The sequence below is a fragment of the Grammomys surdaster genome, unplaced genomic scaffold (assembly GCF_004785775.1).
Source record: "Grammomys surdaster isolate TR1022 unplaced genomic scaffold, NIH_TR_1.0 138, whole genome shotgun sequence".
NCBI lineage: Eukaryota > Metazoa > Chordata > Mammalia > Rodentia > Muridae > Grammomys > Grammomys surdaster.
Window position 1 is genome coordinate 4139593 of NW_021604596.1, and position 16598 is coordinate 4156190.

The 16598-nt window shown below is 41.5% G+C and overlaps 1 protein-coding gene across 3 annotated transcripts in view; it reads right to left on the minus strand.

Moving 5' to 3' along the window:
• Positions 1–2: 2 nt before the first annotated feature.
• Positions 3–16598, minus strand: part of Sesn3 (sestrin 3) — a 52691-nt gene continuing 36095 nt past the window's right edge. For all 3 annotated transcript variants that reach the window (XM_028763359.1, XM_028763357.1, XM_028763360.1), the window contains 5 exons: positions 15867–16041; positions 10367–10485; positions 9607–9797; positions 8258–8402; positions 3–6827 (listed from right to left, as the gene is read on the minus strand). In XM_028763359.1, coding sequence (XP_028619192.1) covers positions 6741–6827; positions 8258–8402; positions 9607–9797; positions 10367–10485; positions 15867–16041 — 717 coding nt within the window. In that variant the 3' untranslated portion in view covers positions 3–6740. The remainder of the gene's footprint in view (positions 6828–8257; positions 8403–9606; positions 9798–10366; positions 10486–15866; positions 16042–16598) is intronic.

The window sequence follows — 16598 nt, forward strand, 5'->3', positions numbered from 1 at the left end:
TGTGTGTGTGTGTGTGTGTGTGTGTGTGTGTGTGTGTGTGTGTGTGTAGCAGTCTTCAAGATCATCCATCTTACATGAGTCCAAAGTCACGTGCTTCATAAGGAAATTTACAGCAACAAAGCACGGGACTAGAAAGGATATATCACAGCTTCTGATTATATCGAATATAAAGTACCAAGGAACGAAAGGGTAACTCCGCATTAATACTGATGAGTTAAGAACTAGAACAGGTGCTTCACAGCATGCTACATACATCACTCACAACTTAAGGAGACGATGTCTACATGGAAAGTCATGAAGTTGGCATCTGACTCGTGCAGTTCAGCTACAGTCTTCATGTGTACATTCATTATGCAGCTGCCCTGCACAACCAGGATTTAGAAGGGCTTCAAGTTCAACTCCTATTTCGTAAGTTAAAAGCTACATCCAGTTCTTCCATGATGAGGAACGTTTCTTTCAGGTTTGCAGGAGCTAAGCCAAGTGGCAAGGCCATGTTTCCACGGTGACCTGGCAGGGTTCTCCTTTACCTTGCCCAGACTGTGTGCACGCCTGTTCAATTAGTATAAAGAAGATGCCCAAGTGGCCTGGGGTTTGCTTCCAATGTCCATCTTGTTTTGGATAAAAAGAGTAAATGTGAAGAGGAAGAAGAAAGAAAAATCTCCTACTTCCTCTCCTGCAGAGACATCCAAATGCAAAGGAAATGTCTGCTCTAGGCATAAAGTCATCCGGATCACCATCCTTGGTGGTCAGGGTACCGGTTAACTCAGGCTCTATTCTGGGAAACCAGTGAGAATCAGGAAAGAGATATAATCTCTGCTTTATAAAGGAAAAATCCTCAGCCACCCAGCTGACACATTTCCTACGTTCTACCTTTTGTCCTTTTACAGACTGGGAGAGCTGGTTAAAGTTTGTAAAGATCAATTAAGAAATCTGGTTTCTTTTTTATATAATGTGTACATTTAACTCAGTGGTACCTGTGAGCAATATTTTAATACTAAAGACCATAGACTCTCTCTAACATTCTTTCTGTAAAAATGATACATTCATCTTAAGAGGTTACTTTGAGTAAGAAATAGATAGTTTTAGCAAAATTTTACATACCAAAATTATATTTATCATATTTCCATTCCTAATGTTTGGGGTCCTATGAACTATAAAGTGGGATGCTCGTTCTCGAAGATACTTGACAGCACAGGCTGGGCCACCTCAAAGCTTTCCACATGCATTCAGAAGCAGACACTCCTTTACTCTTTCAGTTCTGTCCTTCGTGGCAGTGCAGTCCTAATTTAGTTAAAGCTAAATGAACGCCTCATGATGTGTCCCTTCCAGTGGCCAAGTCACTGCCCGCCTAGGCCCCTTCTTCACTCTTGGGCCTTTAAATGCATTAATTGGGCATTGTCAGGTTGGGGTATCCACACCTGGGATGGACACATCTGAAGACCATTAGAGATCTCAGATCTACACTCCCAAACGAGGCAGGGCTGCCAGCCATCTACATGTGAATGGGTATCTCCTGCCAGGAGCCTGGCTGGAGGGGAGAAACTGCATTCCTGCCTCTGTACATCACTCTCTTCCTTAATGATACTATCTGGGCATACACGAAGAGCCAACAGGGGGAATACAGACTCAAGCCAACTCTCTCCTTATCTCACAAGGTAAGTTTTCTCCCATCTGGAACAGGGAGGGTTGGGGTTTGAAGCGTAATCAAGTCAAATTCAGATGTACCCAGTTTTCTGGGATTTTTTATCTACATTATACATCAAATAGGCTAATATGATGCAATCTGACCTTCTAAAAGCCTTTCATTAGATGTCCTCTATGAGAAATGTGTTTTAAGGCCCAAACACCACCAAAGAAACTGTTGTCTAAAACATTACCTCATTTGTCTGCTAGGAATCTGGACTGTTGAGGAATTTCAACTCTACATTCAAGCTACCGGGTCTATCACCAGTATCCACTAACTAATACAGACCAAGTTAGGCTAGCCATTCAACCACTCTGAGTTCCTGCTAAATGTTAAATTCTGTGTGGTAGAAATAGTTCAATTTCTGTATCATGTATAAATATAAAGGTTTCTACTTTGATAGATAGAAGGCAAAGGTTTTATGATTTATTTAAAATATGGACTAGTATTACTGAACAGCAGAGAATGAACCCATGAGAAGGCTGGGTGCTCTGAGTTTATAGGCTCTTTGGGGATGAGGTAGAGGACAGCAAGATGTTTCGGCAGCCGGGAAGATGGTATAAGCAGCAGGGGTAAACAGGACGCCTTTGATGCCATGACATATCTGGTAAGGTAGCAGAGATAGACGGTGGAGAGACTTGGAGGGAGCTGAGGAAAGACATGTTTTTAATGATGGGGGAAATGTACTCAGGAAAAGACACGTCACACTGGTGATGATTAGCAGGAGGCTGGTGATGTGCAACTGTGAAGGCAGTAAGACCCAGACAGACCCGGGGAGAGAGGAGAGTGAGCGGGGCTGAGGCACTTGGAGGAAGAGGAAGGCAGGAAAGGGTGGACACAGGCGGCGGGAGCTCCCGCCTTTCTAGCAGATGCATTTTCCAAGGACTGCAGAGTCTCCACTCTGCGGTCCAGGTGTTCTTCCTCACACTCAGCCTGGAGGCACTGCTCCGCTCCAGGCCACTTCCCATCAGCCTTTTCTGTTCTTGGTCTTACCTAAGCCGGTGGTATTTTTGACAGGGTTAAATTAGGAGTGAGATCAGCTGCAGATAGATGCATGGGAAAAAGCTCTGTGGACTGACAGGATACATTCATGGAATGGCCTGCTTTGAGTCTGTATCTGAGTCTCCACAGAGAGCAGTGCAGAGTGACAGCCACCTAGAATTGGTTCCTGTTGCAAGGGCACATAGTTTACAGTGCCCTCTCCACAGAGGAGTTGCCTTTCTGCTTGCTGGTGAAGTACCACTAAGAATGCTTATTTGGAACATCTTGCAAGATTTTTTATTCCATGCAAGATGGCCCTTTTCACAGAGAATGAGGGCAATGATTTAGAGTTGTTGTTAAAACATAACACAAAGTAAAAACCTTATTTGCCTGTCGCAGCACACATTGTCTTTATGGTACACACGGGATTTGTTCTTTTTTCCTTGTCTTTGAGTTTAAAGAAGCCTTACTATTATATAGGCATACACTTGCCACGGGAAGAGATGACTTTTGAGTAATAATCTATAACTGTTTGCTGATAAATTTACTTTGGTGTGGCATAAAAGTCTGGGATTTTGGATTAGCGAAACCTTCTGAGGTGGAGGAGGAAGTGTTCCCCTGGATGACATCCATTAGATCTTAGAATCATTAAAATCTTTAAGAGTCATAACATAAACAAAATAGGGCTCTGGCTCAAATTTTACATGACCTTTATATAAATCTTACTTCACTTTTCTCCTTTAAAAATAGCCCTATACATCTGTGCTATTATTGGATTTAAAACTGGTTCAAAAGGCTGAGGCTCCATGTTAGCTACCCTCTGATTTACAGAGCACCCTGAGGGGTGGCAAAATATTCCTAGGACTGAAACAAGGTACTTATTTTTAAAAGTAGTCTCATCTCAAAAGCCTTTTCCCCTCTGAGTATCACAAGTCTGCCTGAGGAAGCCTGGCCTGAGAAACCACTTCTCAGGCAGCCGGGGCATTCCAACCACTTCCACAGACAAGTGGGCGCGCCCACTTTCGCACGTAAGGGTACTTACATATTTCTTTTTCTTTTTTAGTTTTTGAAACAGGGTATCACTCAGGCTGGCCTCAAAACCACCATCTTCTTGCCTCAGGCTTCCAAATACTGGGATTATAGGTGTGTGCCACCAAGCCCAACTTCCTTGATGATTTCTATAGTGATCTGAGAGATTAAGAATTAGTGTAGATGCTGGCAAATGTGAAATTCCAAACTGAACCATCCATGCCATGAACCAGCATGGAGTTCAGGCTGACTTTAACACAAGGAGCAGGGAGTTGAGGGCTTCACAATCAGACGTGCTTTTCACACACACTTGCACGCTTATGTTTGGCACAGTGTGAGCCCCGAGTGCAGCTCAGCTTATAATAGGCTCTGTTATTATACCGACTGAGTCAGGTAGCTCCTTTTAAAAATATCACATTTATGTATAAAAAGCTACACTATAAATTACTACATCGTAAATTCAATACTCTGGAAAAAAAAATGCCACCCTGGAGAACCGCATCAGAATTTCAAGTTTGCACTGGATAAGGAGGGTTAACAGCAAATTCTCACCAGGGCATGCCCAGCGGGAATGCTGTACACACTGAAGCATGGAGGTGGGCCGCCTTCACAAATCAGCTTTTTGAGGCTGGTTCACTGAGGTTCATAAATACATTGCTGTGTTTTTATGCACTTATTCTCCTGATTATTGACTGGTCCTGTTGAACTAAAAGGAAGCTTTGCTAGGAGAGAAATCTATTGAAGGCACTAATGATTTCCACAGCCCAATCTCTACACTTACACTTCTGGGGCAACACAAAACCAAAACCAAAACGTAAGTGGTCACTGTAGTTTTAACTCTTGTTTTCCCTTTTGGTCTAAAGCTTATTCAGGGTTCCATGAGAATTCCTCCTCTTAGTACATAGAAACTATTTCCATCCGCCATTCAGTTCACCTGCACAAAATCTGGGGCTAGGAAGTGAAGCTGTTTCTAACACTTTTAAAAACCAATACTAAACTCATCCTAAATGAAAGCCTTAGCATGGGGCACCAGCCCTGGGCTTCCCAGCCTCTAAGAACTTCCTGTAGTTCAGACAATCGAAAGAGGAAGGTGAGCAAGCACACAGGCCACACCCCGGCAGAACACAGGAAACCTGGCACAGGTTCTCTGAATAGGCTCTTTACAGAAACCACCCTGTCTTCAAAACCTTTTTCCTCACATGGAGGATTTTAAACAAGCTCCTGGAGTCTAAGACTACCTATGCTGACAGGTCTACAGCCATCTTTGTTTTCCTCTCTGGAACAAAAATCTCAAGGAAAAGGAGCTAACTAACATCCAGAAAAGGGCAGCAGACAGAAGGGGAGCACAGCCTAACAGAACAGAGGCCCACGGGCCTTTCATAAGAGAAGTCTCCCACATAACAAGGAAACCCCAAGTGAGCTCTCTGTGAGAGCTCCCTGAATGACTTCCTGTGACAGACAAGGACGGCCAGATTAGCATGGATGTGCAGAATGCAGTCACCTTTCATCAAGCAAAGGTGCTCAGCTGGAGTCCTCCAGGGGCTGGGGCAGCTCTCTAGGCACTTCACTGGTTCATTAACATAATGGAAATTAAAGCTATAAACACAGAAGGTTGTGCTCTCTGAAGATAGTCTAATCAAACAACATAAATTGATGCAAAAATGTGAGGTTTTGGCTGCCTTTTTTCTCCCCTATGACAATGCTGTGTTTTTGTTTTTATTTTGCTTTGTTTTAACCTAGTTGCCCAAACAGATTTTTCTGGGGAAAGAATACTTTGGCATGGTAATGCCACTGTTCAGCCCCAGCAAGGTAAAACCGAAAAACACCTAGCACAGTAAAGAAATGGGAAGGTCATTTCTTTATGGCTCTGTTTAAAAGGACACTTCTGCAGTGACATGATAGGGGAGCTCAGCTGATTTCTAAACAACATTGCACTGTTTTGTTGCTGCTCAATCACATGAATGCACAGAAACACAATTTTTACCTTTGAATAACAAATTACTTAAGCTATTATAAGAGAAAATCAAGTAAAATAATTTCCAAAAGTGTAACAGGAAGAATTAGGGGTCTATTAACTAACCATCCTTAACTCTCAGAAAAGGAGAATGTGCAAAGAAACATTTGGTCAGAGTTGTGGGTGTGAGCTTGTGTGTACCAAGTGTGGGAGGGTGCTGTAAGCAGCACTGTGGGCACCAGCTCCCAGAGGGGACGATGGAGAGCCACAGCCCAGGACTCGGACTGTATCTCAGTCCACTGCCACACAGACAGCGAGCCATGTGGGAAACGGGGCCTCTGCTTTAGAAGACAAAGTAGCTGAACTTGGATTTCAGTAGCATGCTATAGAATTTATCATAATTAATTTCACATTAAATTATGGATGATGTCTGTATCACATTTCACGTTATTGCCAATAGCAGTGTAAGAAAGTCAGATAAACTAAACACAACAGGGCCTGATGCTCTCCTGGGGACACAGGCCTTGCCTGAAGAGCTTGGTTCAGCAGCACATGCTTTTCCCCAGACTCCAGGACACATGTGGGATTTTAGAGCAGGAGAGGACACCATTCTTTGCTGAAAGTTGATATCTGAAAAACAACTGCTTGAGCGGATTGTAAGCACTTTTCCTTATTTTTTTTTTAAGTAAAGAAAAATAATACACATACATATGAACTTCAAAGTACTGAAGTGAAGCATTAACAAACCAGTTCATGATTTATGGTCAGATCCGAAAATCCAACTCTAACAATGTAAAGTAGTACTCGTCAGGGTTACCTCTGCAATTGTTAGCAATGTTAAGCATCGAGAAATATAAAACACACCATTGCACATGACAGCCGGAAAAAAAAAAAAGGAAAAAAAAAACCCACCAAAACAACCCTAACAACAAGAACAAAACAAAAATCAAATCAAATACAAAAACAACAACCCCGACAGCTATACTTTGACACTAGAGAACCGAGTAACTGCTGAGGTGCGTCACAAACAAGTTCTGATGGGAGTCCCGGGTGAGAGGCCTGGATGCATGCTGACACCTTCCTGCAGGTGCTTCAGGTCAGATGCCGAGTTATGGCCCGCAGAGCGTAAAGCAGCTCAGCCTGCATCCGTGCTTCCATCAGAAGAAGATTCACATGGACCTGGAAACCAAACAGCACTGGCTTAGTTACTATGCAAAACATGCAAACAGCCTAGATCTAACAAGCTCTCTAGTGAAGCTAAAGCTCCATTTAGTTTGTGTGAGTTATCTGATCTCTCCAGACACCCACCATGTGCACAGACTCTGGGAAAGCCACAGCACTGCACATTATAGTCAGAAGGCTGATGTAAATACATTACACTTTCTCACTTGACTACAAGGAACTATCTTCCTATCACTTGAACATGCTATTGGGCATATTCTCCTGGTGAGAGTATATACTCTCTAGAAAGAAAGGAAAATCTATTGTGAATAAAAACAGCCTAAAGATGCGTCAAGGCTAAAGATGAAGTGGGTAATTCACTTGGTGTGTGACTGACTTTGAGACTAAAAATTATTAGAAATGGAGCCATAGCATACTTTGCCAAGGCCGATCACATCACTGGGGACTGTTAGAACCCCAGAATAACTTTCTTCACTCCAGTTTGGACAGTGTAGTATAAAGGAGACTGTTAGATTTAATACTTAAAAGGTCTAGGACCTTAAGCCAGATTTGATGCTATAATATTGATAAAGGTTCTTAACACTTACTATATTTTAAGTAATAATTCACATATAGTCTATCTGCATACATTTTTATGTAACAATATATTTACCTCACAGGTCTTCACTATAATGGCAAAATAATAAACTAAATGAGAAACATTTGTTCTAACAGTAACCTGGTGGCTAACAAGAGTTTCTAAATATCAGTGCCTTCTAGGCTGGGTACAGTTCTACACAGCACTGTTTCTTTGTGGCCTTTTAATAGTTAGGATGATAGACTTACTGATATTTAGATACAATCTTTCAAAGGCTGATACTAAAATAAATGTTATACACTGTGCTGGCTAGTTTTGATGTCAAGTTAACATAAAGTCAGGTCATCTGGAAAAAAGGACTCTTAATTGAGAAAATGTCTTCATAAGACTGGCCTGTGTGCAAGTCTGTAGGGCATCTTGGTTGATAACGGATGAGGGATAACCCAGCTCACTGTGGATGAGCCACCCTTGGGCACATGGTCTCGAGCACTCTAAGAAGGCAGGCTGAGCAAGCCAGTGTGCAGGGTTTTCCATGGCCTCTGAGTCAATTCTTTCTTCCAGGTTCCTGCCCTGTCCTCCCACAGTGATGGAGGTCCAGGCTGAAATAAGCCCCTTCCTCTCCAAGGTGCTTTTGGCCATGGTGTTTTATTACAGCAATGGAAACCTTGACTAAGACATATATCATGTTAGATCAAGCACACATTTAAACAGTCAATATCCTTAGATTAAGAAAACATGAAAAACAATAGCTAGTTCAATGGTACTGACTTAATACGACCCACCCTGGTTCCTGATTGAAGCTGTCATGTTGGACATGTGTCTCTGAGGTCTGCTCAGTAATGATACTGACCTTCTCTGAGTGGGTGAACTGCCGCCAGTAGCTGTCATACATGCGCTTCGTGGTTCTCTCAGGGTAGCAGGTTACTGTCTTGATATAAACCTTCAGGCTCCGTTCAAGTAACTGGTTAACTTCTCCATAGTCATAGTCATCATACCTGTGAGTGACAGCACTGATGTGAAACCCAAGCTTCACTGCTCAGACCTTGCTATTCAATGATGTCATAAGCAAAGCTCATTACGTAAGCCATAAGGAAGCATTTACCGGGTGCCTGGTGTCTGGGAGTCTGTAGTGAACAGGAGGGAAAAAAATCCACCCCTAGTCTTACAAAGCTTAAACTCTATTAAGGTATAAAGAGAAAAAAACCGATAAAGCAAACACATAGTTTGTAAGTGGTGATATTACTTAAAGAAAAATGTATTTGCGGCTGGGGAGGGTAGGTCTGTGATTTTTAAACAGCAGGCAGGTGTTCTCTGCGAGAAGCACTTTAGAAAATAATAGAAGGTAGAAATTAAGCAAGAGTAAGGCTGGCCTGCAAAGGCTCCAGGTGGGTGTTCCAGGCAGAGGGTGAAAACCTGAGTCTAACACTCCAGTACGAGTCAGGTGACACTTCAAACTGATGGAGCCAAAAAACAGCCTTAATCTAAAAACCAAAATTCAGAATACTCCAAAATTCAAAATACTCTAAAATTCAAAGCCATGTGATCACATTTAGAGTTTAAGGGCATTTTTTTATTTTTCTTTTGTAATGATGGAGACCAAACCCAGGACATGAACATAAGGGCAAGCATTCCAACTCCAACTTCCAGATGCTTTTCAGGTTAGGGATGCTAACCCTGTAGTGTTCTTTATATAATATGCTGCATTGTGAGCTGATTTGTCAGGAAATCTGTCTGTCTGTCTGTCTATCAGCCATTCATGTTCATGTACACATGCAGTATGTGCGTGTGTGGAAGTCAGAGGTCAAAGCTCAGTGCTGTTCTTCAGATTCTGTCCATTTTATTGTTTGAGATGGGATCTCTTGCTGGGACCTGGGGCTTACCAATTAGGTAAGGCTTGCTAGCCAGTGAGCCCTAGAAATCCTGTCCCCACCTCCGAAAGCTAGAATTACAAGTGTGTACTTATGTAGGTTCTGGGGACTGAACTGCTGCTCACAGGAACAGTGTTTACCAACTGAGCCATCTTACTAAGCCCCAGACTCATAACACTTTAAATGAAGAAAATGATATCTAAGACTGAATTAATTTTTAAACCAGGTAGTATTTACCGCAGAAAGGTATAACCCCAAACAGGCTATAAATAAAACAAATGCTTGACTTTCCACTCAGAAATGTATAAAGTTGTCTGCACAGTGAACATACCTGATTCCAAACATACAGTGAACATAGTTAAACAAAGCTCTGCGCAGTGTGGTCGTGTCAACATCCTCATGGGTGGCCATTGTGTTGTAGGTGAGATTGTAGACCATTCGAAACTTCTCATCCAGGAGATGCCCGATGTCAGAGTAAAGCCTGTTCACTAGCGAGAACCCATGATTTTCCCAGGTGTAGTCCTGGATGCAGAAAAAGTATCCACTTATAAAATGGGCATTCTCTGTTAAACCCTATGTTTTTAATTTATAAAATAAAATAAAACTATTGAAGAAAGTTATTGGGAAGTATTTCTAGGTCAGTTCTAGGACAGCAGCTTTACCAAGGATGCTTCTTTTTGTCAGGCTGCAGAGTGCAGAGCATGGGTGTTGTCTCATAGGGTCCAGGGTGTGACATGTTTGTGAGGAACTCTGGGAAGGCACCATACTTTATCTGAAAGGACCCAGAAGTTCTTGACTGTTTCTATGTCACCAAACTTACTTAGGCATGAAGGAGTCTAAATTTAACTCCCCTTCACATAGTCTATTGTACTATGGGAGGCTGGTCCTGAAGCACAAACTACTAGTGTAGTTGTATCTCAAAATGCCCTAGTTAGAAAAGTCAGCATATTGTTTGATTTCTTCCCTGCCCCTCCAAAAATATCCCAAACATATGTAACTCCCCTAAAACATAAAGGACACTTTATGTTTTAACAGTTGTCCCTTGGAAGGGCAGGACTCTCTAGTTTCTCTAAGTTAAAAGTGCTGTGTACCTGGGCTCGGAATGTTGGCAAATGTTCTTCTCCTCGCCTGGCAAAGTCTTCATACCCAAAGCCTGGGTCTTCGATGTATCGAGAGACATCAGCTGTTACGATCATGTCATCTTCAAAATCTAATGGACAACAAAGGTACTCAGAACATGTACAGCACTAAGACAAGGAGCCTGAACCCCAATGCTGACCACATGGTTTACACTCACAAAATACCTATGGGTGAAGCTCTACGTACAATTTCCTTATCAGATTATTAGCTTTAAGATTTAATTATTATATGTAGGTGAAAAACTCAAACATACTGAAATATTTAAACAATAGTAGAAAAGATTAACATGTCAGATTTACTAATTTTGAAATACAAACTCAGGCTTGGGAACATAAGATTTAAAGCTTGTTTGATCTCTCCAAGGGGAAAAGGGGACAGGGGGCAAGAGAAGGGACAAGGAAGATGATGACCGCATTTGAAGATGCATCTTTTAAAATTGCATCTGACTGTCACAGCAAAATCCCTTCCCTCTAGTTCACTGTCAGCTTCTAGAAGGCAAGCCAGTTGAGAGATGAGGCATGGCGTCCAGAAAGGAGGAGCCTTCTGTGTGCCTGGTTGGCCTCTCAGTGTACCCCTTGGTGAACGCTCTCCTCAGCCTGAGCATGTACGCGGCAGCACAACACTCCTGTGGTGTCAAGAGAGCTGATGAGGCTGTGGTCGGAGCATCACCCTCGAGTGCAGGGACATTAGGGAGGCAGTGCTGCTACCACAGATTCTCCATGCTCAATGGCTGAAACCCGCTATTGAGAAACTGCAAATGCTTACTGTACATTATTTTAAGCTGAAGGCAATTTTCTTCTAACTCCTTGGTTTTTAGAGTGATGTGTCTTTGTAATTGCTTCCCCTCAACTGATATCAACTATTAGCAGTGATTAAACAAGCCTTGTCTCTATTCTGTAAATGAACATATCATTCTCAGAATTTAAAAAAGTAGTTCCTATGCAAGGAATAAATTCTTTGTAAATAATTTAATTAATGTTAAATTAATTCAGTCTTTAATGAGTAATAAGTACTGGATAAAGTGAGCAAAAATACTATAGTATAATAAAAAAACTAACTCTTATCTGGGTAAAACTTTTAGAAGTTTGACAAACAATTATTTAAATTCTTCTGAAAGAATATATATGAATATTCTAATAAGACAAAGTCTCCCTTTCAGTCTTCAAGTTGTAGCTATTGACTAATGGGGCTGCATGGGAAGAGCTAATCCCTGCACCAAACAATATGAGTATGTGCACTGGACTCTAAGCCTGCATTACTCAGGCAGAGAAGAAAGTGACATCCGCTGAGTACTTCCTGCATGCCAGGAGGGATGCTGTACTCACAACAGCCACATTTTCTTTATTTCATTATAGTAAGAAGAAGAATTCACTTAAATAAGTAACTGTCAGTCAGCCCTGACCTGAAGCTTTTCTTTTTCTTGTTCTTTTTTCTTCCTCAGGAGCTAGGCATCGATCCCAGGGCCTTGTGCACACTAGGCAAGGACTCCACCCAGGAGCAGGGTCCCGAGTGGTTTTCCTCTACGGCAAACTGTGGGGTTATCTGTAATCGAAACCCGCCACAGTCCAGGCTCCCTTCAAGTTACCATGAGCACAGCAATGGCATTACTAAAGCATTAGCTCCTAACTCAAAGAGGTCATGCTGTCTTTCATCCACCCCATCACACCACAACCAAAATGACAGAACATGGAACAGTGTACACAGTCAGACAAGCCTACTAGTTTTGTGAGTTGCAAAGTACAATCTAACTAAGAATGTCTGTGGTACTGAACTGTCAAGTTTTGCTAGGCCCTGTACCCCTGTGTCCCTGGATTAGTTTGCAAATGATGACATTGGACTTGACTGTCACAGTACTTCCTTTGCCTTTGATACCAGTTTTGTTTTGCTCATATAGTTTTAAGCTTTTAATTTCAAAATAAATAGTAACATATAAAAAGTGGATCCCAGAAAAAAAACTTGTAAGTTAGAAGCAGCAGTTGATAAGACTTGTTTTCTAAGCAATCTGTCCATATTTAGATTTGTTTTCTAGGCAATCTGTCTAATATTTACTATATTTGGGTTCCTCCAATGTCCATGTGGGAAAGGCTGGACCGAAGGACCTTTAGAAGGTGGAGCCTTCTGTGAGATGTTTAGGTGGTTGAGGTTAACTCAAAAGTTACTGTAGGATCTTGCTGCGTCTTCCTGGATTTGTGCTGCCACGGGCACAAAGCAACGAGGCCAGCGAATCATAGGTTCATGTCTAACAGGCCACCCGATCACATGGCTGAAGCCCAATGCAGCAGTTCGGCATTAGCTGTATCTCAGTATTCGTAAGACTCACAGGGAATTAACTGATTGGTGCTATTTTTTCTAGAGTTATCTTGAAGAGTTAAAATTACTACTTAGAACTAATGGTGATGTTAATATTTAACATCAAATAAGCAAATATTTAAGCTTGTATTAAAAGGAAACCACTTTAGACACATATATAACTTTCTGGGCTTTTTGTTGTTGTTTTGTTTTTTGAGACAAGGTCTCTCTATTATACCTGTGTGTGTGTGTGTGTGTGTGTGTGTGTGTATATATATATAAAATTTTTTATATATATATTTTTTATATATATATAAAATTTTCAATAGCTAAGTAGTTAGTAATGTGAGACATGAAACACTCCATTGTAGTATTGGAGTGACCTTCTCATAAATATAAGCTAATACAAAAACAGAAATAAAAATAAAAAACATATATTTTCTTTAGGATTAAAAGGTTCTTTAGAATCCTTTCTTCTTTCTTTCCTTCTTCCTTCCTTCCTTTTTTTCTTTCTTTTCTTCGTTTTAAAAGATTTATTGTTTTTGTTCTGCCTGAATGTACGCCTGCACACCAGAAGAGGGCACCAGATCTTACTATAGATGATTATGAGCCACCATGTGGTTGCTGGGATTTGAACTCAGGACCTTGGAAACAGCAGCCAGTGTTTCTAACCTCTGAGCCATCTCCCCAGTCCTTTCTAAAGGAGTCTTTCCCTACATGGAATCTGGGAGCTTTGTCATACTGATACTTTTTTAAAATAGGAAACAACTGATTTCACTTTCATTTTAAAATTGGTAAATCTACATAAAAAACCAATTAGCCACTGTACAGGATCATTTTTCTATACTATCTTTCTACAGTTAGCAAATTTGGGACTGTGGATGGTTAATAGTAAAAATATTTATACAGTGGAATGGCTAATATACCCTTATTTATTTAAAGCAGAATATAGAGGTGGAGAGATGGCTAAGTAGTTAAGAGCACTTGTTCCTATTTCAGAGGACCTGGGCTCAGTCCTAGCACCCATATTACAGCTCACAACCACCTCAAACTCCAGATTGGACAGATTGGACAGATCCAATGTCGTCTTCTGACTTCCTCCAGTACCAGGCACACATGTTATACACAAAACACTAATATACATAAAATAAATCTAAAAATATTCTGAATCAGAATACAATTTTTAAAGTTCAAGGTTTGTTAGTTAAAAATTCTTTCAAACACAGTAGTCTATGTGAGGATTCAAGATGCCCTCTTGGATCCACGCACAGTGGCCCACACCTCTAATTCTAGCACTTGGGATCAAAGGCAAAGGCAGGGAGATCTCTGAGTTAGAGGCCAGCCTGGTCTACAGAGTGAATTCTAGGATGGCCAGGGCTACACAGAGAAACCCTGTCTTGGAAAGGGAGTGTTGGGGGAAAGAAGTCTCCTTGGAATCTAAATATATTTCTATTATTTCAAAACAACCTAAAGGAGTAAAATATTTATATCTTTCAAGCTCTAGTGATCTCAAAGGGGCTAAAAAATTCATGTTTAGAGTACATGGATATTCACCCTAGTAGCATCATCTGCTTTTTCAAACAGCAGTCTACCGCCATGGCTCCCTTAGCACACACCAGCCAAGCTCACCTGGTGCATGATTTGCTTTTGCTTCCACTTGTTCTCTGTATTTTTCAATCAAAGGTTTCTGTTTAAGTCTGGACTTTATTTAAATGCAATGGACACAATTCATTTAGTTTTTGACTCCAGCTCTCAGTGAGACACGACAATCAAAGTCCCACACTGTTCTCAAGCTTAGCGCCACCTCCTGGTCTCTGCTGTTGTGCTGTTGGGTGTTGTGCAAAGGTGTTATGTTTGCAGGCATGGCTGGGGTGTTCGAGATCAGGGGCGGAGAGATGGCTCACAGTTAAGAGCACTGGCTGTTCTTGCAGAATACCTGGGTTTGGGTCCCAGCACCTACACGTGGCTCACAACCATTTATAACTACAGTTCTAGGGAATTAATGGCCTTAATTGACCTCCATGGGCACCAGGCATACATGTGACATACAGATATACACATGGGAAAACGGTCATACATGTGAAATAAAACTAAAAATTTTACTTCAAACGATCAAGAGAATGACAAAAGACAGGGTGCTGCTCTTCCTGTAGCTTCCAGAGTCACTGCTCTGTGCTCCTTGACACATTAGCACACAGCACGCAGGACCACAGCTCTCAGAACGTTAAGGCTGACTGGTGAAGTTTTGAGAGCAATGTGACTTAGATGGCCCCTTTGAGGGGTTCACATGTGCTCACACACTGCTTCAATAAGATTTACCACGTATTGCTTGGTGCCTTTAGAAGAAAGAATTGGAGAGTCGCCTTACTATTCCAAAATTCCTTAAGAGTATAAGACGAATGCATTTTTACATTTATTTATATAACTTTTTGTGTGTGTATGTGCATGCCATGAAGCATATGTAGAGGGTAGTGGAAAAATTGTGGGAGTAATGCTTGCCTTTTACAATCTCAGGATCAAACTGTCTGGTTTAGTGGCAAGTAATATTTTGCTGACCCCAGCAATGAAGCGCTTTAAATATGTATCCAGGACAGAGCAAGGACAAGTCTACAGGTCGATCTCAGAGGACTAGAGATAGCCATGTGCTATGTAAGAAAACTTCAAAGATTGAGCCATGCACGGAGATGGTTCCTCTCAATGATCCTGGATCTAGGAAATTTCTACTGCCTGTGACCCTACAGCCACCATAGAGCAGTCTCATGAATTTCCTATTTGCACTGACAGCCCTGTGAACAGACGGTGGACACTGCCAGACAGACAGCACATACCACGATGCAACCCAGACACAGAGCTGCTGGTTTATGTATTTGCTATCGATGCACTGCACTTATCAAACGTGTACTGTACACTAGCACGCCACGCGCTGTGGCAAGGGCCACACTCTGTTTATGTTCAGAAGCCACAGCACCCAGTCTATGTGGGTGCACTGCATAGTGTCTGTACAACTGCAGGTTTCTGAGAACGGATCCCGCTGTTGGTAAAGCAGGCGTGTAAGGGGTAAAGAGATGGCAGCAGATGCATCTTTGTGTGTTTGTATGGGAAATGCTAAAGACTGGTGCCTGGTGTCTCTGAACAACTAACCAAGAGAAAGGATAAACACACCTGAGTGAGGAAACGAATGGAAAGACTCTCCAGGGACCACAAAGAGACTTTCTTTCTTTTCCTTCTCAAAACACGTGGTCATTTCTTCCCGAGTAGTCTCTTCATCTTCCCTGTCTTCCTGAAGCCTTTTCATCCTTTCCATTAAGGCTTCTAGCTCACCTAGGGAATCCACAATCTGGAGGAACAGAAGACAGAGTTGGTGCTCTGATACTACAAATGCTCCAGGGAGCCCTTCCCTCTGCAACTCTACTGAGCATGCACAGAGGACAGTTGTTTAGGCTGCAGCAGAGACACTAGTCAAATGACATAACTGTAACTGGCATGCATATCTTAAATGTGGCTAGGGTGACAAGACAGTGATAGAAGGTAGGTGAGTGACTGAGGAGCTAGGCACAAGGAAAGAGGAACCAGGATGGGAAGCTATGGAGTTGCTTTTTACACTGTGTAACATCCTAAAAGTTATTGTTGCCAATATCATACTTAAAACTATTTGGTTATACCCATTTAATGGGTAAATTGGGTCATAGGTTATTTACATTTTATTAAAGCTATTTTTAAAATATCCTGAATTTTTATTAACTCCATAGCAATTAGATGACATACTCAAATATTTTTGGATATGTTAGACTGCTTCATTTATAAATATAATATAAAGTGTATGTATATACATATATGTATGTGTGTTAAAATATAGAATTCTAGTGTTTGGTACATAGCAAATTGTAATTTACT